The sequence below is a fragment of the Dermochelys coriacea genome, chromosome 5 (assembly GCF_009764565.3).
Source record: "Dermochelys coriacea isolate rDerCor1 chromosome 5, rDerCor1.pri.v4, whole genome shotgun sequence".
Taxonomy (NCBI): Eukaryota; Metazoa; Chordata; order Testudines; family Dermochelyidae; genus Dermochelys; species Dermochelys coriacea.
In genome coordinates, this window is record NC_050072.1 from 40,533,696 (window position 1) to 40,558,875 (window position 25,180).

General features: G+C 41.0%; 1 protein-coding gene across 8 annotated transcripts in view; it reads left to right on the top strand.

Annotated features, from left to right (window-relative positions):
- Positions 1-25,180, top strand: part of IPO11 (importin 11) — a 277,976-nt gene that overhangs the window by 117,014 nt on the left and 135,782 nt on the right. For all 8 annotated transcript variants that reach the window (XR_006281719.1, XM_038401357.2, XM_043515249.1 and 5 more), the window contains 4 exons: positions 3,999-4,032; positions 4,231-4,271; positions 5,780-5,896; positions 16,273-16,386. Coding sequence is in view for 7 of the 8 variants with exons in the window: in XM_038401357.2 (XP_038257285.1) it covers positions 3,999-4,032; positions 4,231-4,271; positions 5,780-5,896; positions 16,273-16,386 (306 nt within the window). In the remaining variant the exon portion in view is untranslated. The remainder of the gene's footprint in view (positions 1-3,998; positions 4,033-4,230; positions 4,272-5,779; positions 5,897-16,272; positions 16,387-25,180) is intronic.

A 25,180-nucleotide genomic window follows, 5' to 3' on the forward strand; every position in this document is an offset into this window, starting at 1 on the left:
ATACGCATTCCACGAGGTCAGTTTCTACCTCAATCACATTCCGTAGGGATATCCCGATCTCAGCAATCTATAGAGCAACAACTTGGGCCTCTGCCCATGCTTTCGCAGAACATTATGTGATCACTGAAGATTTGGCCACTGGCACCATCTTCGACTCCACAGTACTCTCTGTAGTAAAATACTCCACTCCAAAGTCCCAGCCTCCAGTGGTGGGTACTGCTCTGGAGTCTCCTATAGTGGAGCACCCATAGGGACACTACTTGAAAAAGAAGAGGAAGTTACTCACCTTGTGCAGTAATGATGGTTCTTCGAGATGTGTATCCCTAAGGGTGCTCCACAACCTGCCCTCCTACCCTCTACTTCGGAGTTCTCTATAGGGCTCTGTGGTAGAGAAGGAAGTGGGGTGGGGAAGGAGGTTTGCCTGTGCAGTGCTAAATAGCCTCGAGGCAGACCACAAGGGAGGGCACATGCACGGGTTCAACGGGACACTGTTACGAAAAATCTCCGATTAGAGGCGCAGGGGTACACAAACACCTACAGTAGAGCACCCATAGGGACACATCTCCAAGAACCATTGTTACTGCACAAGGTGAGTAACTTCCTCTTCCTCCCTGCTTTCCAGCAGAGGCCAAGAGAGGTGGGGTGTCACCCTTTCCTACATTAAAAAACTGTATTTTGTGAACAGGGTGTGGCAGTTTGCAATTCTGAATTGTAGGATGCCTATTAATAGGCCTTTTGTCTAAAGAGGTTCAGTTTTTTGGAATCCTTGTCTAACCTAAATCTCCCTTGCTTCAATTTAAATTAAGCAGATGGCTGGTTTATATTACAGTATTTGGAGTTTTTAAAGATGTGTAGCTTCATTCCAGATATGAGTTGCAGTAAATAAGTGTGACAGGAGCGACTGTAACAACTATTTCCCTTCTTAGTATTATGGGAAAAGCCTTTGCCCGAGTTGTCCTGAACAGACTTCAAACCCTTTCAGACAGAATCTATCCTGAAAGACAGTGCAGCTTCAGAGCTGAAAGGTCTTCTATTGACATGATCTTCTCTCTGAGACAGCTACAAGAGAAATGCAGAGAACAAATAAGCCCCTCTACTTAACCTTCATCAATCTCTCAAAGGCTTTTGACTTTGTCAGTAAAAGTGGACTATTCACGCTCTTAAAAAGGATTGGACGTCCCCCCAAGCTCTTAAGCATGATTTGATCCTTCCATGAAAACGTACGACACAGTCCAATCTGATGGCTCAGTGTCTGAACTTTCCAGATTTGTAGTGGAGTTAAGCAAGGTTGTGAACTTATCTCATCTCTGTTTGGGATCATCTTCTCCCTGCTACTGAAACAAGTTTTTGGTTCCTCAAATGAGGGAATCTACTTACACACAAGATCTAATGGAAAGCTGTTCAATCTTGCAAGACTCAGATCTAAAACCAAGAATCGGGAGGCCCTTATCCATCACCTTATCTTTGCTGATGACTCAGCAGTGATAACCCACACAGATGCTCATCTTCAAATGGACAGTTTTTCCAAAGCCTGCTGAGACTTCGGGCTTACTATAAGCCTAAAAAAGAAAACATAATATGCCCAGGAGTTGAGGAAGCACCCTCTATCAAGATCAACAACTATAACCTTAAAGTGGTGAACGAGTTCACATACCTGGGCTCCACTATTGCAGTCAGCCTTTCACTTGAAACAGAACTCAACATCTGCATTGGAAAGGCCACCACAACAATGCCTAAACTGAATGAGAGGGTATGGCAAAACAACAAACTGGCAGAACACACAAAGATCTGTGCGTATAGTGCATCTGTTACCAGCACACTTTTGTATGGGAGCAAGACATGGGCCTTACACTCCCATCAGGAAAAGAGGCTCAACAGCTTTTATATGCGTTGCCTTCGTCAAATCTTTTGAATCTCCTGGAGGGACAGAGTCACCAACGCTGAGGTGCTCAAGTTGGCCAGCATGCAAACACTCCTCAAACGGAGACCTCTCCGCTGGCTTGGGCATATGTGTCGAATGAATGATGGATACATCCCAAAGGACATCTTCTATGGTGAATTGGCATCTGGAAAAAGACCCAAAGAACTCCCCAAATTGTGTTTCCAGGATGTGTGCAAGTGAGACCTCAAAGAAATGGACATGGATGTGGACAAATGGGGGAAGATCACACTCAGGACCGCGGCCTTTAGAACCAAGAGCTTAACAAAGGTCTCTGGAGTTACGAGAGGAAGCAGTCCAGCTTAGTAGAGGAGAAGAGCTTGCAGAAGGCAGACCCCAAAGGGTCGAAACATCACCTTTAAATGTGACAGATGCAGCAGAGATTGTCTCTCTTGAGTGGGTCTCTTCAGCCATGTTTGTGGCTGCCATAAAACCAACTGAGTAAATTCTTTACCTCTCCTGGGCACATACCCATAGTCTCTCGAGACTGAAGGATGCTTACTAAATCCTACTTTCCATGGTTCTTTCGGCATTCAGTGGCACCCGAGTCCCAGAGTGCCCCAAGGCTGCAGGGACTGACTTAACTTTCTGAGAAATGGTGCTATTTGTTTGATGTAAAAGATGTAGAATTAGGTGTCATCTCTATGATGCAGACCCTTCAGTTTATATTGTCTTACCAGCTCTCCTAATGGCTTCATATAGATGTTGAGTAATAAGGGGGAGAGGAATAAATCATAGGAGATTCTACATTACTGTTTTTGATGCCAACAATAGCTATCTGGATTTAGTTTGAGAGGAAGGTCTTAAACCATATCAGGGCATTTTTTTCATCTCTGCAGCTTCCTGTGGATTGGACAAGTTTGTTTGGTGATCAACAATATCATATGCAGCAGCGAGGTCCCACAGAATAAATATATGTTTTATTTCCATGTATGTGATCAGGATCAGAGCAGGATACCAGTAGCTGACAGTTGGCATTTGGGAAGCTAGCAAAAAAAAACCCACTAAAAACACCTAGCTTTTGTTAGTTAGACGCTGGTTATTAGGTTGAAGTCTGTAGCATTGAGCAATGATTTTTGTGGTGCTCAGTGGCCTAGTGCATGGTTTAAGGCAGGAGTGGCCAACCTGTGGATCCAGAGCCACATGCAGCTCTTCAGAAGTTAATATGCGGCTCCTTGTATAGGTACTGACTCTGGGGCTGGGGCTGGAGCTACAGGCGCCAACTTTCCAATGTGCTGGGGGGTGCTCACTGCTCAACCTCTGGCTCTGCCACAGGCCCTGCCCCCACTCCACCCTTCTCTGCCCGCCCCCCCCCCCCCGATCCCGCCATGCCCTTGCTCCTCCTGCTCCCTCCTCAGATCCTCCTCCTGCATGCCACAAAACAGCTGATCGGGAGGGAGGAGGAGGGGGAGGCGCTGACTGGCAGGGCTGCCAGTGGGCAGGAGGCTCTGGGAGCGGTGGGGGTTAGAACTGATGGGGGACTTCTGTCTTACCATCTAGATGGGGTAGGGCTGAGTGTAACTGGTTGTGGCCATGGTTGCAGTTAATGCTTCCTTGACTGCTACTTCTCATAATTGTCTGAATTCTTGTAAATAGGGTGTTCATGGCCCTGTAGTTGGTTTGTTGGTGGTAGCCCATGAGAACCATCCCAGAGACAGGTGATCCCCTCTGTCTCAAGAATTCTCATCACAGCCATAGGGCCCACTTCTGCAGTCTTTACTTGACTTAACTTAGTGTTTTGCCTGAGTAGGGAATGCTGAGTAGGTCCTGCAGGTGGTGGGGTTGTTGGCAATTTGTAGTCATTTTTTAAATCCTGAAAAATTCTAATTTATGCAAAAACTGCTCCTTATAAACAATATAAAGCTAAAAACCCTGGGAAAATACAGAAATATGTATTAATAGGGTTAAATTAATTTTATTTTATCCCTGGAAACATGTAGAGTATATGTGAAAGCGTAACAATTTCAGATCTGAAAATATTACACTAGCTTCTGTGAGATAATCAAAATAATATTTAATAAGGGTAACAACATGGTATTTCCTGATTTTTGTCTTTCAGGTCCGCATTGAGACAGCTACAACACTGAAGTTAAATATCCTTTTCATTAACTACAATTTTCTATTTTATTATTACTTTATTCAAAGCTACTAGAAATTAATGATTTTTGATAATTAATAATTCACATTTTAATAGTAATTGTGTAGCCTCACTAACAATTGAATATCAGATTGAGTCAAAGATATTGTAATAATGGTGTTCAATCTTCAGTTTTTCTTTAACTGTTGTTCACCTGTAGATGACTTCGAGTTTAGAACTGACCAGTTTTTACCGGTAAGGGCATTTATGTGAGTGAGTGCTTGTGTGGGTGGAGGAAGGGAGGGAAAGAAACACAATTCAAGTTCCCTTTCAGAATAAACTGTTCAATAGTTGCTGTATTTATTTAACTTCAATAACAAGAAAAAAGCTATTCTGTTATTGCACAGAGACTTTATTGTGCAACAGTTAAGGTTGCCACACACACATCTTACCTGACACAGAAGCAAGGAAAAGCCTCCTGACAATACATATATACTCCACTCTTCTGCCCACAGATACACACCTTGTCATTACCACAGTTACCACACATCTGAGACTAAACATTATTCCCAGTATGGGTGCCAGTCTTTACTAAATTACCTCTTCCACTTGTACCTGATTTCCCTTCAGAGCTCCTTCTTGCACACACTGCTTCTTAAACTACCCTTTGCCAGAAATATTAGTTGCGGTTGTTTGGTGTAATGCAATATATTAGGAATGTAGCAAAATTTCCCCAGCGTTTATCTTTGAACATAGTGTTGGCAGTAAATAAATAAATAGATTGTTGTCTGTTTCAATTCAGATTTTTTTGGTGTGATATATTTGATGAGCTATAAAAAGTATCATCTTATAATTTATACTGTTGACCACTTGTGTCTACATGCATTATGCATTTGGTATTTTTGGTTTAGCTGTTTTGAAATTGTTGGGATAAGTAAGAAAAATGTCGTTATTAATAACTTTAGGAAACAAAAGTTTTTGTCAAAGTTTATAACTTTTGCCAGACCTCTAGCGAATTATCAGAGACTGCTTAAGAGAATCTGCTGCCCTATGCAAAACTTCTGTGTGCCACTCATCCCTGCCACCCACTAGAATAGACACTCTAAATTGTGGGGAAGGGCACACTTAGGACTTTCGGGGTTGGGGGGAGGGTGATTGCAGTGAGTATCCTGGTCTTTTGGTGGTTATGGTAGCATAACTAGAGAGGGGGCCTTGCAGCACCACTCACTAAAGTTTGGCCCAGCTGCTCCTTTGTCATGACAAAGGGGCAGCCAGGCCAAATCTGAGAGTGGCATTGTAACCTGGTGCACAGTGTTACAGCGCTGCTCAGGTTTGGCCCCTGCTGCCCTAGGCAGTTGCCTCATTTTCCCATAGATAAAGTGGCCTCTGAATATCATTACCTCCAGAGATGCTAATAGCTTCCAACTTTTAGGAATTTAAACTTTGAAATAATTTTAATACATTTAAATCTGAGATCAAAGCTTATTGAAATTAGTCCCACGCTTGAATTCGTATGCAAGCCTAGTACATGTTAGGTACTGAAACTTTTTAAAGTTCAATTTTGGATTATGAGTGGTCAATATGTATTAGACTATTTTTCGAAATACGAGACCAACATATTGCAGAACTTGCAACACACTAAAAGTTCATGAGAAATTTCAGGCCAGTGCTGTAGGCAGATAAGAAAATTGCTGTTTTAGATTTCTATTTGTATTCTTGATAATCTAACTAATCCATAGTTTTTGAATTTCTTTTTATTGTAGTATCTGGAATCCATGTTCACTCTACTCTTTCAGCTACTTCAAGAAGTCACAGAATGTGACACAAAGATGCATGTTCTTCATGTTCTTTCTTGTGTGATTGAAAGAGTCAATATACAGGTAACTGTTAGACTGTAATATGAAATTTGAAGCCTAGCACACTTGTCCATTGAGAGCAAAGAAGATTTTTTTTCTATTTATTGTTATTACATTATATCAAAATGATGGAAGAGATTTTATGTGTATATATATAATCTATCTAGTAATTACCCTGCAGCGTTTATTTTATTTCAGTAATCTACACAGCTCTGCTTTTACTTCCCCTGTTCACATTTGTAACCTCTTTTTTTGCCCAACATACTTGCTCTGCCTGGTCTCCTCCCACTCAACATTCTGGGGTTTTTTTTTTTTGCTGTTCCCTACATATGGAACAGTTCTTCCTGTTCCAATGTGCAAAATTTAATTTAATTTTTATAATTCCCTTCTTTGTCTTAGACTTTCAGCTATAATCACCCTCTCTCACTTCTGCCTTTTCTTTTTTTTTTTTTTTTTGTTGTATCTAATTACAAGATATGTTTTTTGAGGTGCCCGTCATTGTAGTGTCTAGGCAGTTTAGTTTATAGCAGTTCAAAGACATGGAGCTCAGTTTCCTGCATTGTTTTAAAGTCACCATCCTCAACTACAAGGTTATAAGGTTAAAATTGTTGGCCTCACCGTTACTACTTCCTTTCCTTAGTATGGAAGTATGTTTTCAGTTTAAATTTAGGAAATTCAAGATGTTCCTGAGGAAATAAAATTTGATTGTTGTCTGCAGTCATCTCTTAACTTTTTAAGGTACTCACCTCAAGTGGGGTAGAGAAAGGTAAGGCAAGGTAGAGGTAGTAGCAGTTCCTCTGACCTGTAAGTGGTCCTTGAAGCAGCAGCTTTCTTTGTGAATTTCTGAGACAAATGTAGCTTTTCTGTTTATCCCCTGTATGAACAGAGAGCCTGGTAGTGGCTCTTCACTCCTTTCATAATTATTTCTTCTCCCTCCACAATAGTTTGTCCTAGTGGCACCTCCTTTGCTGTCCATGGAAAGAACGCTGTTGATTCCTGTTTTTCCTTTACCCAATGATGGAGGTATTGATATAGTGATAGGAGCAGTAAGGCTGATAGTGGCTCGATGTGGGCAGTGGAGGATAAGTGATGCTTAATTTAAAATAGTTTTAAAGTGATTGTTTTATATCCTGGCACACTTTTGTGTGCATTGTTCATCATCTTGGATTGCGAACTCTTCAAGGTGAGTTTTGCATCTTACTCTACATGTGGAAAGCACATAGCACATTCTGAGTGCTGTTATAATGCAGATAATAAAGGTATGTAAATTGTGAGAGTGTCTGGATAAGAGATGAAGTTCACATGAGATTTACTTTGGCACTAATACTGATGCTGCTCTGGATTATGTGAGTGTTTGAGGCACATATAGATTCTCTCACTTGGACTCCTTCATCACTGGAATTAGTTTTGGAAAAATGCAACCACCTAGCACAGCCCTTAATCTCTCCTAATTTACGCTAGCCAGCTGTGTTGATTGATGACTGGCTCCATGAACTGGAAACTGCTGGCAAGCAATATTTTTCTTGTCATTTCTGGCTGAAATAGTACACCATGCTTAATTAAGCTGATGATTTAGTGTATCCTAGCATTAAATTTAATTCTGTATGAGATTATTAAAATAGGGACAAGAAGCATACAAAATATGTTAATAAATGAGGCAAAATTTACAAAGTTTTTGTCCATACTTTGTGTTGAATATACCATGTAAAGAAAAAATAAGTTATGTGAAATGATTGCTTTATAGGAAGTTATCCTTTCAGCATTAAAAACTAATATGTAGAAGTTGTTAATATATGATACTCTATATAGGTAGCTAACAAAATGAATTGGAAATCTGGAAATTTATAAAGAAAGATAATTATACAACATGCACAAGGTATTAAGAATTACACATCTGGTAGTTTTTAATGTACATTTTGTTAAAACACCTTTTGATTTATTCTACTATGATGTCATAGAACTCATGCAAGGAAGAACTTTTACAATGTGCAATAAGGATGTGCAATAAAACAGTAATTTCATGTTTCAGCTATTTGAATTAGTGTTAAATACAGCATGCTGTATTATGGTTACATTAGTTTCATGGTTCTGTTGATGGTGGTGGATTTAATGTTATGAACTCAGATTTCCAGTTTATAATTCTGCTATAAATGCTTGCTCTGACTGAAACTTTTCATATAATCTGATATTCTGCTAGGAAGTTTATTCCTTCTTTGAGTAGTGTCCCTGTGGGTAAAATTTATAGCATACTTCAAGTATGCATGCTCTCTGTAACTTTCATCAGAGACTTTTGGTAGCGGTGCCCATGTGATCTGTGCATGTTCCTTACCCATCTTTGTGTCTCATACCGAGGCTATATAGGGCTGCGCAGCCTTACAGCCCTCAGTTCCTTTTCAACCCCCTTCAGCCAGACATGGAGTTCAGTGTGTACTTGTTTTCTCTAGAGTTAGAATAGTATATAGTGTTAGTTCTTTAGCAGTTTATAGAATACTTTATAGTTGTTGGAACTGTTGTTCCTGTTTTCTACTCCTTCCCCTCCACTCCCCCAATTGTTTTTCTCTTACTGAGGGGTGTACAATTCTTTTTTTCGGGTTGGGGGGGGATCTGGGAGGTTGGGCTCCCCAGATTTTAAAAGGTGCCTTTTCTGTTGAGAAGCCATTCCCATCAGCAATGAGCATTAGAATCATAGAATATCAAGGTTGGAAGGGACCTCAGGAGGTCATCTAGTCCAACTCCTGCTCAAAGCAGGACCAATCCCCAACTAAATCATCCCAGCTAGGGGCTTTGTCAAGCCTGACCTTAAAAACTTCTAAGGAAGGAGATTCCACCACCTCCCTAGGTAACGCATTCCAGTGTTTCACCACCCTCCTAGTGAAAATTTTTTTCCTAATATCCAACCTAAACCTCCCCCACTGCGACTTGAGACCATTACTCCTTGTTCTGTCATCTACTACCACTGAGAACAGTCTAGATCCATCCTCTTTGGAACCCCCTTTCAGGTAGTTGAAAGCAGCTATCAAATCCCCCCTCATTCTTCTCTTCCGCAGACTAAACAATCCCATTTCCCTCAGCCTCTCCTCATAAGTCATGTGTTCCAGTCCCCTAATCATTTTTGTTGCCCTCTGCTGGACGTTTTCCGATTTTTCCACATCCAGTACTCCAGATGAGACCTCAGCAATGTTGAATAGAGGGGAACGATCACATCCCTCCATCTGCTGGCAATGCCCCTACTTATACATCCCAAAATACCACTGGCCTTCTTGGCAACAAGGGCACACTGTTGACTCATATCCAGCTTCTCGTCCACTGTAACCCCTAGGTCCTTCTCTGCAGAACTGCTGCCTAGCCATTCGGTCCCCAGTATAGCGGTGCATGGGATTCTTCTGTCCTAAATGCAGGACTGCCCTTGTCCTCGTTGAACCTCCTCAGATTTCTTTTGGCCCAATCCTCTAATTTGTCTTGGTCCCTCTGTATCCTATCCCTCCCCTCCAGCATATCTACCTCTCCTTTCAGTTTAGTGTCATTTGCAAACTTGCTGAGGGTGCAATCCACACGATCCTCCAGATCATTTATGAAGATATTGAACAAAACTGGCCTGAGGACCAACCCTTGGGGCAGTCCACTTGATACCAGCTGCCAACTAGACATGGAGCCATTGATCACTACCTGTTGAGCCCGACAATCTAGCCAGCTTTCTATCCACTTTATAGTCCATTCATCCAGCCCATACTACTTTAACTTGCTGGCAAGAATACTGTGGGAGACCATGTCAAAAGCTTTGCTAAAGTCAAGGAACAACATGTCCACTGCTATCGCCTCATCCACAGAGCCAGTTATCTCATCATAGAAGGCAATTAGATTAGTCAGGCATGACTTGCCCTTGGTGAATCCATGCTGACTGTTCCTGATCACTTTTTCCTTTCCTCTAAGTGCTTCAGAATTGATTCCTTGAGGACCTGCTCCATGATTTTTCCAGGGACTGAGGTGAGGCTGACTGGCCTGTAGTTCCCAGGATCCTTTCTTCCCTTTTTTAAAGATGGGCACTACATTACCCTTTTTTCCAGTCGTCAGGGACTTCCCCCGGTCGCCATGAGTTTTCAAAGATAATGGCCAATGGCTCTGCAATCACATCCGCCAACTCCTTTAGCACACTCAGATGCAGCGCATCCGGCCCCATGGACTTGTGCTCGTCCAGTTTTTCTAAATAGTCCCAAACCACTTCTTTCTCCAGAGAGGGCTGGTCACCTCCTCCCCATGCTGTGCTGCCCAGTGCAGTAGTCTGGGAGTCTGTCCTTGTTCGTGAAGACAGAGGCAAAAAAAGCGTTGAGTACATTAGCTTTTTCCACATCCTCTGGGTTGCCTCCCTCATTCAGTAAGGGGCCCACACTTTCCTTGACTTCCTTCTTGTTGCTAACATGCCTAAAGAAACCCTTCTTGTTACTCTTAACATCTCTTGCCAGCTGCAACTCCAGGTGTGATTTGGCCTTCCTGATTTCACTCCTGCATGCCCGAACAATATTTTTATACTCTTCCCTAGTCATTTGTCCAATCTTCCACTTCTTGTAGCTTCTTTTTGTGTTTAAGATCAGCAAGGATTTCACTGTTAAGCCAAGCTAGACGCCTGCCATATTTACTATTCTTTCTACACATCGGGATGGTTTGTCTCTGTAACCTCAATAAGTATTCTTTAAAATACAGCCAGCTCTCCTGGACTCCTTTCCCCCTCATGTGTACATTCTCAGGTTATACATTACTTGGGAGACTTGCATATTCCCAGCAAGTGCAAAATTTGCACTTCTTTTAAGGGAATATACCATAAAAACAAGGAAATGAAGTATAGACTATTAGTGATGGAGCAAGCCTTAAAACCGGCTTTGGACCCTGATACGGAAAACCCCCATGTACAGGGGCTCTCTGCTTCTGTTAGTGCCCCATCTACATTGAGATCATGGCACCCGAGAGCTTCCCAGATGAAACCATGGTATACAACACACTCTGAGTGAGGTAACTATAACTGTGCCACCAGTACTGAGAGCTTCATACTCAGAGACTAAGGAGGGGCATAAGAGGAGCAGAACAAAGAGTTCCCCCTCAAAAAAAAATGTTGTTACAGGAGACCTCAGGCCCTGAGAGGAGTGCTATTGAGGCTCTGAATACTTTGGGTAACATGAGTACTCTAAGACTTCATCCAAGATCCATATCTCTGCGCTAATGGGCATGGTACTGAAGACCACTACTGCCACCAACAGGGCCCGTGATAGTAAGAGAGCAGCCTCACTGGACTCTGTGGTGCCCTCAGTATCGGCACCAGAACCTCAGAGACGTTGGTAACAAGCTCCCAGTACCGTAGAAGTTGTGGTACCCTAAAGACCTTATGGTAATGAATGAGCCTGAGTCTCCCCTCCTTGGGACCTCTGGACACCTCTCAGTAGTGAGATCTGTTAGGTCACAGACCATACATCATGTAGTGAGACTATTCCATTATTCAGAAAGAAGGGTTGTCACTTTCTGTACAATATGTGGAGGAGCATTCAGATTCAGAGCTTTCAGTTCAAAGCTCTCCAGTTTACTCTGGGAGTCATTATTTCCCTCTGCAGATGCAAGAAAGAAAGGATACAAGACATTTGCATCTTAATACTTGTGATGATCAATGATGGATACTTCCCCCTCCTCCCCATGCCTTATGGTCCTCCTCATTGGCCTTCTTGGGACCTATGGGTGATTTACAGCCAGCAGTTTTGAGGGGCCCTGATTCAATCTTATAAGGAACACAGAAGACCTCATTTCCTGGTACTATCCATCCATCCCTCCCCTCCAGTCTGAATCAGCAGAGGAGACCTTTGAGGAACAAGAGGCGAGGGCGGACTAGGCAGTCACCCCTCTTACAAATATCTCTTCATCACCTGATAAGGCAGTAAAGCCACCACTGCCATCATTAGCTGATGACTTTTGAGAGTTCCAGGACCTGATGAAGTGAGCTGTAGACCTGCTTCAGATTCTGCTGGGAATTCTGGACTTCTTCCATCACAAGCTCCTGGACATATTGCATACTTCAATACCACAAGTGGTATTGCTGATGAACTAAGCTCTTCTTGAGCCAGCTAAGACCATCTGGCAAACTCCAGCAAAGGCACCCCCTAAATGCAAGCATGCCAATAGAAAAAAAAATGCTACATCCTGGCCAGGGTTTATGAGTCTCTGTTTTCACATCCGGCACAAGTTCTTTGGTTGTGGACACAGTTAATGAAAGGTGGAGACAGCATATTCTAAAAGCTACTCCATATAACAAGGACCTCTCTTTATTCCAACAGGCATGGGAGGCTTTAATGTTGGACAGATGGGTTTTGGACGCCATTACAACTGGTTACACAAATCATTTTACCTTCTGCCCCCTCCAGCTTCCTCCTCCCCCTTCAGGGACCTCTCTCACAATCTGTTGCTGAGACTGAAATTTACATTGCTCCTAAGTCTCACGGCCATCAAATCAGTTCCATTTCAACACAGAAAAAGATTATCTTCAAGGTTGGAGGCCACTACTAGATCTCAGACAACTAAATATGTATGTCAGAGCTATGAAATTCCAGATGGTGTCCCTAGCAGCTGTAATTCCCTCCATGGAATCCGGGAACTGATTTGTAATTCTTGACCTCAAAGATGCCTACTTCCATGTAGCAATTCATCCCTCTCAGAAAAGATTTCTGAATTTCGCATTCGATCACAATCACTACCAGTACTGGATCCTAACCTTCAGCCTTTCTTCTGCTCTCAAAAAACATGGCAGTTGTAGGTGCCCACCCTATCGTCTAGGAATAACAGTCTTTCCCTACCTTGATGACTGGCTTCTTGAGGGCCGATCTTATCAGGGGTTCTATTGGCAGTTAAACAACTTCACTATTCCCCTGTTTATGTCTACAAATAAATCTCAAGAAATTGGTCTTGACCTCTACACAATAAATACTTTTTATAGGCGTGTTTCTGGACTGATGATGGCCAGGTTTATCTCCCTCCCAACAGGTTCCTCACTCTGAAGAACATTATCCAAAGAATGCAGCTCAGTCTTCAAGTTCCTGCAAGTTCTAGGAAATGTGGCACCTTATGTTTTCATAACACAAAATGTCAGGTTCCATCTTTGATGTCTCCAGAAGTGGCTCCGGACAGCTTATATACCCAACAAACAGGTCTGAACAAGCAAGTGTCGGTACCCAGTGGTGTCCTACAGTCACTCACCTGGTGGAACGATCCTTCCAAAGTATGTGCAGGAATCTCATTCATACAGACTCCCTCTGTGGTCATGATAACATTAGACATTTCCCTCTTGGAATGGGGAGCACATTTAGGTCCTCACACAGCCCAAGACAAATGGTCACAGCAAAAACAATGCTTGCACATCACTCTTCTGGAGTTAAGGGCTGTGAGAAATGCCTGCCTCCTATTTTTACCCTTAATCAAAAACAAGTCAATCAAGATCATAACAGACAACATAGCTTGTATATATTATATCAATCATCAGGGAGGAGCACATTCCTCCGCTCTCTGCACTTAAGTGATAAAGCTCTGGAATTGGTGGCTGGCCAACCAGACAGTCATTTTGGCTTCTTACTTCCCGGGTATACAAAATTCCATGGCAGACAATCTCCGCAGAAATTTCCCCCTAAATTACAACTGGGAGTTGGACTCTCAAGTCCTCAAACAAAACGATCCTATCTTGGGGGTTTCCAGAGGTCAATCTTTTTGCCACTGCAACCAACACAAAATGCAGAAAATTCTGTTCCAGAGGAGGACTCGATCCCCAGACTCTAGGAAACACTTTTGTCTTTACGTGGGAAAAGGGTCTTTTTATGCATGTCCACCAACTCCAGTGCTCTTAAAGGGTCTCAACAAGATTGAGAAGGACTGAGCCAGGGTCATTTTGACTGCACCAACTCATCCAAGACAATTTTTGTTTCCTTACCTCATCAGACTCACTTCTCACCATGCATGGCAGCTTTTGATCAGTTCTCAACCGTTGTCTCAAATGCAGGTTGAACACATCACCCCAATCTGAGTGTTATGTAACTCCAAACACGACTCCTTAATGTTTTTTGGGACTATATAGGAGCATCCTGTTCATTGGGAGTACAAAATGTGCCCTTAAATGTGCCCTTAAACTACAAGATACACTTACCTTCAGAAATGGAGACAATATCGTCTTTGGCGTAACTGCCGTCGTCTTTTGCCTGTCCAACCATCTCTTTCCGCAGTCTTAGGTTCAATCCCAATAGGTAATCCTTCAAGGTTCACTAAGCGTCTATAACAGCTTTCCACTTGCCAGAAGAAGGTTTGTCAGTTTTCACATAACTGACCATAGTGAGATTCCTGAAACCTTTTTCTGCAGATTAGAAACGCTAATCTGCTTTGCGATCTCACCTTGTTCGTAACCATCTTATGAAACAGCCTTTTGAGCCACTAGCTATGTGCTCTCTGTTACAGTTGTCTGAAGGCAGCCTTTTTGGTGGCCATCACTTCTGCATGAAGGTTGGGCAGATTGGGGCTCTAATGGCAGACCCTCCATTTACTGTGTTCTTCAAGAAAAACGGCATCTTTACAACTTTTACAACATCCAAAACTTTTACCTAGGTTTCTTCTGTGTTTCATGTTAACCATACTATTCACCTTTCAGTTTTCTTTCCTAAACCATATCAGTCTATGCTGGAAGCTACTTTCCATGCCAGTAGGTATTAAGAGGGCATCGGCCTTTTACTTGGACAGAACCAGATCATTCAGGAAATACTCTAGACTTTTTGTTTCTATTGCGGCTAGGTCTAGCACAGGGGTGGCCAACCTGTGGCTCCAGAACCACATGCAGCTCTTCAGAAGTTAATATGCTCCTTGTATAGGCATCGACTCCAGGGCTGGAGCTACAGGCGTCAACTTTACAGTGTGCTGGAGGGTGCTCACTGCTCAACCCTTGGCTCTGCCACAGGCCCTGCTCCCACTCCACCCCTTCCCGCCCTCTCCCCTGAGCCTGCCATGACCTCGCTCCTCCCCCCCAGATCCTTCTGCAAGCCATGAATCAGCTGATTGGGAGGTGCAGGGAGGGAGAGGGAGGCGCTGATCGGCGGGGCTGCCGGTAGGCGGGAGGCGCTGGGAGTGGGGATGGGGGGAACTGATGGGGGGGCTACTAATGTATTACTGTGGGTCTTTGGCTATGTACATTGGTAAATTCTGGCTCCTGCTCAGGTTGGCCACCCTTGGTCTCGTGGATTCACTGTCTCCATGCAGAGACTTTGATTGATCTTTGGATGTATTATTACCTGTTATAATTTGGCTCATACGCCATCTCCCTTCTGAGTGACTGCACATTCTACTAGATCAGAATTTATGTCTGTAGCCCTCCTCAGGGATGTTCCAGTTGCTGAAAACTGCAAAGCTGCATCATGTACTTCGGTGCATACTTTTTCCAGCCATTATGCTGTAGTTCATGCTGCTAGATTGGATGCTGCTGTAGGCAACGTAGTTTTCTCTTCAGTGCTGGACTCTGTTCCAAAACTCCTGCTTACTTAAGGGGATTACTGCTAAGTCACCTGAAGTGGAGCACCCACAGGAATACTACTCAAAGAAGGAGAGGTTACTCACTTTGTGCAGTAACTGGAATTCTTTGAGATGTGTGTCCCTGTGAGTGCTCCACTACCTGCCCTCCTCCTCCTCTGCTTCTGAAGTTTCCTCTGTGGGACTTTGTAGTAGAGAAGGAACTGAGGGTGGTTTGTACACGCAGCCTTATATAGCCTCAGTATATGGCATAAGCATATATGTAGGGTGCACGCACAAGTCAAGTGGGCACTGCTACCAAAAATCTCCAGTCAAAGGCACAGAGCACATGCACACCTGAAGTGGAGCACCTACAGGTGGACACATCTTGAAGAAGTCCAGTACTGCACAAGATGAGTAAGCTCTCCTTTCCTTTTATTGAACTTGGTTTTTCTTGGACTCTTTCTTCCCACACAATTGAATTATATAAACTATTTTAATCCCTACCATAGTCAAAACCACTTCAAAATGAAAACATCATCAGTTACCAAAATACATTTTCTTCTTTTCATACATGCCTAAGTTTTTACTCACATTTTCATAATGTCTGCTGTGAATAACATGATCTGTGTAATAGTTACATAATCATGGACCATTTAAATCTCTTGGTAAGAAATGTTAGGTATTTTTGTTAATGGAAAAAAAAGGAGCAAGTTGAAAACAAAAATTATATTTAATATTGTGACAAAACCAACTGAACCTAGCTTGTTCAATTTTGTCTCAAAGATAATGTGTGAAATTTTTGGAGATTTAATAGCTTTTATATAGTTTCATGGTTAAGTAAAATATTTTACTCTGTTAAAAATATTGTCATTTTGATTTTTTTACTGTAGATACGACCATATGTAGGATGTTTGGTTCAGTATTTACCTCTCCTTTGGAAACAAAGCGAGGAGCACAATATGCTGAGATGTGCCATTCTAACCACTCTAATTCATCTTATTCAGGTAAAGTATCAAAATCTTCCTGATATTTTCTCACATTTGTATATTCTGTGTAATATTTTATGCTAATAAACTGAAGATAGAATTTAGCTTTATAGAGTATTATTTACATTTTAGTTATCCTTAAGTGCTTTATAATAGTATATTAGAAACATAGTGCTATAATTGTGTGGGCAAGAATAGCAAGTATTATACACTCAACAGTTTGGTTTACATAGTTTTGGCCATTAAAAGGTGCTTTATTGAGATTGGTGGTGTTAAGTTAATCAAGTTAACTCTTCATTTTGAAAAATTTTGGAATTGTACCTTTTAATCTTCTTTATGAAGTAAAGAAAAATGCCTGAAAGGTTTTAACAATTTGCTTTTTTCTGGCTTCTTCTCCTTCCCTTAATCCAAATGTTTAGGTTGCATGTCTCTTCTTGCAAATACTGGAGATAGTTCAGAGTTGTCAAGCTCTTGGGCTTGGCCACATCTCTTCTACTTTTGTACCACATTCTTTGCCTATTGAGGATATATTCCTTCATTTACTCCTTATTTATATCTCAAAGGATGGAGAGCTCTGAGGCTTGAGACCCTGTCCAACCCCTCTCACTCTGAAAGCTAAGACCCAAATCAGAGTAAGAAGAGTTCTTACCCTTGAGACATGTTTGGATCCATGAGGAAGGTGTCAGCCACTGGCAAGGGAGAGAGAATAAGCAAGCTAAAGGACAAAGATGTAATCAAATAGGAATGGAAAACTCCTAAGAAAATGAAGAGATTCTGCGCTGGGTCCTAGAACACACACATTTTCTTATTATCCTACCTCAGATTGAGGCAGTAGGGCTATCCCAGGCAAAAGGTTTATCTGTTGAATTTTCAGGTCAAGTTAAACAGTTAGTTTTCTGTACAGCACTGCTTGGCTTTTGCCCAATGATAACTAAACAACCCACTTCTTTGAAATTGCATTACTTTTCTACAGTTCTGAGCGTCAGTCTCTTTCTACTGTGTATAAACTGAATACAAACCGTTTTGCTTTTGGGGACTGCCCACCCTATGATATTCAGTGCGTTCACACCTCTTTTTATAGGAAACACTTATAGAAGGATAATGAGAGTGACTCCAGTTTCTTTAGCCTTCATCTGTTCAATTTTTTCAGGAGCTCTCAACACATTCCTTCCTTTTTAATAAATGAAAATGTACTGTGACTGCCTCTTTTTTCCTTGATTTTTTTAATATAGCGTATTCTTGGTTTTGACAAGAACCAAAAAGCAAATGAGATGGTAGCTTTTGGAAAATCACACCTCAGACAACTCCATCTTTACACAATACCAAGCCAGCCCAAACAGGACCAAGTACTTGTTTTGGAATATGTTTTTACCAGCTTTTAGAAAAGGAAAGGCATATTACAACCCTAATGGGGGCAGGAGGGAGCTGTATATATGATAGTTAAGAGTGTGCTCTGTGTGCAGCTGCAGTATTTAATAAAATAGCATACATAAAGAGTAGAATGGAGAATAATACAGAAAATGTTCTAATGCTATTTAAATCAATGCTTTGCCCTTCCTGGGAATACTGCATTCAATACTGGTCATTGATCTCAAAAAGGATGTTCCAGAATTAGAGGGAGTCCAGAGATGATCAGGAAGAATGAGTAGGAGACTGGAAAAAACTCTCACACAAAGAGATATTGAGATTGAGCAGAGATTCACGGCATCTCAGTAAAGAGGAGTTACATGGCACCAGAGGAACTCCCAAGTTCTTGAGGAACCTGAGTCATCTTTAATTTCAGTTGGGTTTAGCATTGCCACCATATGTATGCTCACTGTTTCATCAGTAATGGGCTCTTCTCTGGCACCAGCTGCTACTACTGTGATACAACCCAATATTCTTGCCTCAGCAGTCCATCTTTAGAGGTAGAATTTTCTTGTTCTTCATTTGGCTCATAGCACAGTGGGGAAGGATCTCCCACATGTTCTCTTAGGCCCTGTTCTTCTGAGTTCTTGGGTTGGAAAGAGAGTCTAGCATTTCCTATAAACCTAAGCTCCATAGGAATTATGAGGGTAGCCATATTCCCTGGTACTCTTCCTCTTGCGCCCCTGCTTTCTACCTGTTTAATGTTCCTGTGTGGCCACACTGGAACCCTGGGGTCCTTATCATGAGCATCCTCCTCATGCACCACCTCATAATGGGACTTCTATCACAAGAACATAACAGTGCAACATCAGAATCGCCTCATGATCCTCAGCCTGCAGAGGAAGTCTTTGAGGAGGAGGAATGGCTCCAAAATGAGGACATTACGCCCCAGTTGGGTATTTCATCTTTGTGTCTGGAGGAAATGTTAATCTGTTTAGCACAGTCTTATCTTGATGACAAAATTTTCAGGATTTACTGAGAAAGGTTGCTGAGATTAATAACAGCCACACTGGGTTAGACCAATGGTCCATCTAGCCCAGGGTCTTGCCTCTGACAATGCCAGATACTTCTGAGGGAATGAACAGAACATGGCAATTTCGAGTGATCCATCCTCTCTTGTCCCTCTCAGCTGCTGGGAGTTGGAGGTTTAGGGACATCCAGAGTATGGGGTTGTGCCCCTAACCATCTTGGCTAATAGCCATTGATGGACCTATCCTTCATGAACTTACCTAGTTCTTTTTTAAACCCAGTTATACATTTGGTCTTCACAACATCTCATAGCAATTAGTGCCATAGGCTGACTGTGTGTTGTATGAAGTAGTACTTCTGTTTGTTTGTTTGTTTGTTTGTTTTGAACCTGCTGCCTGTTGATTTCATTGGGTAACCCCTGGTTAATATGTTATGCAAAGGGGTAAATAACACTTTCCTATTTAATTTCTCCATATCATTATGATTTTATAGACATCTCCCATTTCCCCCCTTAGTCATCTTTTTTTTAAGCTGAACAGTCCCAGTTTTTTTACACTCTCCTCATATGGAAGCTGTTTCATCCCACTAATCATTTTTGTTGCCCTTCTCTGCACCCTTTTCCAATTCTACTATACCTTTTTTGAGATGGGGCGATCAGAACTGTACCCAGTATTCAAGGAGTGGGCATACCATGGATTTAGATATTTTTCTGTCTCATTCCTAATGGTTCCTAACATTCTGTTAGTTTTTTTTTGACTGCCACTGCACATGGAGCGAATGTTTTCAGAGAACTATTCCATTTGAGGAGTTGCAGGAGACCCCTCACAAATTGTTGCACATGCTGAATACTTTAATGCCAAGTAGCTCTTCCCATTAATGAGGGTTTATTGGAACTTGCTAAAAATATCTGGCAAACAGCAGCAACTGTCACTGCAAGTTTAAAAACAAACAAACAAACAAAAACCCCCAGACAAAAGATACTAAATGCCATTTGTTCAGAATATCTTTGTTCAAATCTGGTACCAAGCTCTTTATCTGTGGCTGCTGCAAATGAGAAGGTTATACAGCCCCAACCCAAGATTACTCCATTTGAGGAAGAGCTGAAAATAACTACATCTGTTTGGTCATCAAATTCATCTGCAAGCTTACAATTTAGAATGTTAAATTGTCAGGCCCTGCTTGCCTGTTATTTTTTTAATTATAATTAAGTTCACAGATTAAGTTGCTATAGAAACACAGGAAAGACTTCAAATTCCTAATTAATGAAGGACAGTTAGTTTGCAAAAAGCACTGGAAGCAGCAGATGATGCCTTGCAATCTATGGCAATATCTGTAGTAATGGGGCAATCTTCTTGGCTCCAAAGTTTCAGAATCCAAAGAAAAGTACAGTCAACAATGGAGGATCTATACAGAGTTTTGATAGTAAACTTTAAAAAGTAGAGTTTGGCAAGACATATAATAAAACCTCATTTTTGAGGGTTTATGTCAATCTCTGATTATATGATGTTAGGAGAGATTCCCCTAGAGTGCAGATTATCTCACATCTTTCTTCTGTGGCATTTCTTGCATCTTCCTCTGAAGCTTATGGTGTTGGTTACTTTTGGAGACAGAATAGTGGACTAGAGGGACCACAAGCCTGATCCATTCTGTCAAATCCTCTGCTCCTATGAAATATATTTTCATTTGTATACTAATATTGTGTTTTCTGAATATATTTATTATTTTTGTGTAGCACCTTTGATTTGTTTTCTTTGTTCAGAGTCTTTAAATAGGGAAGTCCTTCCTCCGTTTTGCAGAGGCATCTGCTATTTTTATATTGAGATGCTGCCTGCTACATGAAACACTTCTTTCTTCTAAAGACCTTATTTTTGTTCTTTCCTGACATCCAAAGATACTTCAGATTTGGCACTTTTCCCTGTGTTCATTCTGTGGAAAGACAAAGGAGAAAGCATCTGCTCTAGAAATACATGCGTTAGCAGTTTTCTACCTCATAGGAAACTTGCTCAGAGGAATTCACTGAGACTTTCCAAGAGACTACTGCTTACCAGATGTCCTAACAAATATAGCTCTGTATGTATCCCCAGGAAGTCAAAGCAGTTAACCCTCTTGAAAAAGGAATCTAAAATAAAGGCAACAAGTTATGAAAGTTGGCAAACTTCCTGTTTTCTTTTCTTCCATATATAAACTCCTAAAAAACAAACTAGTTAACAATATATAGACAGAGAACAAAACTAAATACAAGACTGAAAGAGAAAATACAACATAAGTCAAAACCAAAGTGGGGCCTGAGGTCTAAAAAGGGTTATCCGAATGATAGCCTCAAAATAATTCAAAATCAGGCATGAAGTCCAGAGTGGAGCAAATAATAGGCACCAAAGTCTGTGGTGTTGATGGAGAGCATGCTCTAAAAGGGTAATTCTCAGTGATACGGGAATAAGAACCAGAAGTAGGCTTGAGACCATGGCAGGATCCAATGCATAAAGGGATGCAAATATATTTTATGGAGAAGTGCATTAATTCTTCAATCGTATATTCTATAAATAAGATGGTAATGAAAGGCTCCTGTCATACACATCATGAAGGTTTAGGATGCTTTTTCTTTTTTTTACCCACTCTTAATCTGGCCCTAGAAAATTGCAGGTTAAAGCAGATATTTTAACCAATTGAATTAGAAAATAGTTTAAAAGTGATGCAATCCTGGTCCCCTTGAAATCAAGGGGAATTTTGACATTGACTTCAACTGAGCCAGGATTTCATCTAAGATTTTTTCCACCAGATGGAATATCTAAAGTGAATACTTATTTGCCTTGCATACAGAAGTGTGATAGGTTGGACCCCTAGGGAAGCCACCTGTTGTTCTGAGATATCACTGAGTCTACCTGTTCTGCCAGCATGGGCCCCCTTTAACCTGTCTTGCTGAGCCAGGCTCTTAAAACCTCCTCTAACACGCACATAGGCTGGGCCACACAAAGCTGCAAATCCACTCTGGGAAGACTCAGCTCAAGGGGGTTGCCATAGCACCCAGATGTCAACCCCCACCCTTGGAGTACAAACCCAAAATTATATGAAATTCACCTCTTTCCTCAATGTGGAGGAAGGTATGCACAACTTCTCGCCCCCTAGTTAGAAATCACATAAACTGGGTTATATTGTAAACCAGAAATAAATCTATTAATTATAACAGATGTATTTTAAGTAGTTAAAGAGGTAGCAGACAGAATAAGGTAGATTACTAAGAAAATAAAACAGAGCAAGCAAACTAAGCTTAATACACTAAAGAAATTGGTTACATGTAAGTTCTCACTCTAAACGTGGTTCTAATCATCATCTTCTCAACCAGATGCCCTTCCAGCCTGGGTCCAGTTCTTTCCCCCAGTTCAGTCTTAATTGTTTCCAGCAGTCATCTTGGGTGAGGTAACAGGGGGAGAACTGACGACCTGGATTACCTCACTCCCAACCCTTAAATAGGATTTGCATAAGGCAGGAGTCCTTTGTTTTCTAGTTTGACACCCTCCACCCCTCCAGCTTCTCATGGAAAAGTATAGAATTCAAGATGGGTTCCAGTGTCAGGTGACATGGTCACATACATCTGTAGGGCCTCTGTAGCCATTCTTTACAGGCTGACCCACATGTTCACAGGAAGATTAAGCTCTTTTGCAGTCCATTGTCTCTTGCTGATGGGCCATCAGCACTGTCGGGATTTTTCATTGTTGTACCTGAAGTGTTAGCAGGGGGTGTCACCCAAAGTAACATAGTTGAAATATAGATACATAGTCAATATTCCTAATTTCAGATACAAAAATGATATATGCATATAAATAGAATAATCATATTCAGTAAATCATAACCTGTCCAATGATACCTTACAAGGCCCATCTTGCTTATGGTACATGTTAGTTATGTAATATTCCTATCATAAGCATATTTTCATAAAGAATATGGAATGACACATCACAAGAAGTATATAAATGAGAGCTTTTAAGCACATTATATTTAAGTAGTTAAGTTTTATAAAGTGGCTTTATCAGCAAATATCTTTACAATTTTATATTTATTTTAGAACTACAGGATTTACATTTGCCTTGCTTAAATTTCTAAGGCAGCTACTAGGTTTTGCAGTTTGGGATATTAATAGTTTCATTATACATGATTTCATATATCATGAAATGGAAAGCGAACACAATCTAAATGTAACAGTATGTTACATAATTTTAGAAGTGTAACCAATATGGGTCAAATAACTGTCTTGGCATGGCATTGCAGGCTTGTCTTCACTAAATAAAAAAAAGGCTACATAAGAATGCAAATTTAATTTAGTGATTTTATATTAACCTACAACGGGTTCAGTTTCTGTTGCTACAGTTTCAAGCTCAACAGAGTGAAAATCACCTCTGGTGCTTTTCTCAAATTTGGCAAATCCAGGAAGACCAAGGATAGTGACCATAATCACAAGTACAAAGTCTTATCTCCACTACAAGTTTTGTTAAAGCATTAAGTAAAGTTACAATTACCCATGCATATATAAATCGTACAAAAACCCAAACAATGACTAAGAATGTATCCCCAAAGGTATTCAAGGCTCTGATGGATTTCTCAATGGATGATCATTGATAGAGGGGTGCTTCCTGCAGGGATTTCCTATGTGTCTTCCCTTGGGGTCCACTTTTACTCAACCAGGGAACCTCTTTTATGTTGCTGTTCTGACCCTGCCTAACACCTTATGCACATGAATGAAGGTTTCAACCCTCTTTTCTTTATCTGTACTGCCACACCCCCTGACTATTGGGGTGTCCCGTTTTTCATAGGTTGTTGTCTTAGTTGCCCTTATTCTCATATGTGTCCGTGGTAACCTGCAGTCAGACCAGGATGTCCTGTGATCTTACAATCAGGTGTCTTGTGGTCTTGGACAGTACATTGCGGTCTACATTGCGTATTGGCACAACTTCTACAGCAGTGATTCTCAGCCAGGGGTATGTGTATCCCTGGGGGTACATCAACTCATCTAGATATTTGCCTAGTTTTACAATAGGCTACAGAAAAAGTACTAGTGAAGTCAGCACGAACTAAAATTTCATACAGACAATGACTTGTTTGTAGGAGTACTTGTGGCACCTTAGAGACTAACACATTTATTTGAGCATAAGCTTTCGTGAGCTACAGCTCGCTTCATCGGATGCATAAGCTTATGCTCAAATAAATGTGTTAGTCTCTAAGGTGCCACAAGTACTCCTTTTCTTTTTGCGAATACAGACTAACACGGCTGCTACTCTGAAACCTGACTTGTTTATATTACTGTACGTACTATACACTGAAATGTAAGTACAGTAGTTATTTTCCAATTAATTTATTTTATAATGATATGGTAAAAATGAGAAGGTAAGCAATTTGTGACTAACAGTGTGCTGTGACACTTTTATATTTTTATGTCTGATTTAGTAAGCAAGTAGTTTTTAAGTAAGGTGAAACTTGGTGGTACGCAAGACAATCAGACTTCTGAAAGGGGTACAGTAGTTTGGAAAGGTTGAGAGCCACTGTTTTACAGTAACCCTGTAACCCTACTAGCATAGGGTTATTCCTAGGTCATACATTCATCTCAAACATTTTTAAGCCTACGCCCCAGTATGGCTAAGCTAAAATCTTACATGCCTCAGCCTATTGGCTTTGTATTCCAGCCATGTTTTACTTATGTACTTAATACACGCTCATCATTCCTAAATGCTTGTCAATCTTATACATATATACTCTTACAATTTAAATCTATTTAGCATACATTAATTATATATGAAATAGCATATGAGTTGATCATAATACTAAATAACATAATGATAAATGGATAAAATGAACTAATTGGCTACAGTTAGCTTGAACTTGAGGTTTGCCCTTAGCCTAATTCCCATCTACAAACAAAAATCTCTAAATTGAGTTAAATGGTGCTTTAAGCTAGAGTTAGCTGGCCTATCAGGGGGATGGGTTGAAACTCAAATGCTGCTGATTGTCAAGCTAGTAATGCAGTGGGAATACAGCAGCTCGAGTTATAGCAGCTCAACAGCTGCTAATCCAATCACTCTTTGATGCTTATCAAATTCCTCTGTGTAGCTCCAGTCAGGGCCAAATTAAGGCATAAACTAACTAAGCTACAGTTGAGGGCTTCTCAATATGAGGGGCCTCTAAAAAAATAAAGAAACTGACTCCATTTCAAATTTTATCAAAATCGGTTGATAAATAAAGGAGATCTGGGAAAAAGAAGATTCTCTCTAAATAATGACAAAAATATATACATCTGGCTACACAAATACCCTTACCCTTCACTAATTGTTCATTATTGACAGGCAGGAGGCCAGGGCTAAGAAAAAAAACAATAATTGCACTGGTAAAATTAGTATTTCTATGAGTAAGTCTACTATCAGTCTCCTAAGGCAATGTTTTGTTGGCCAGT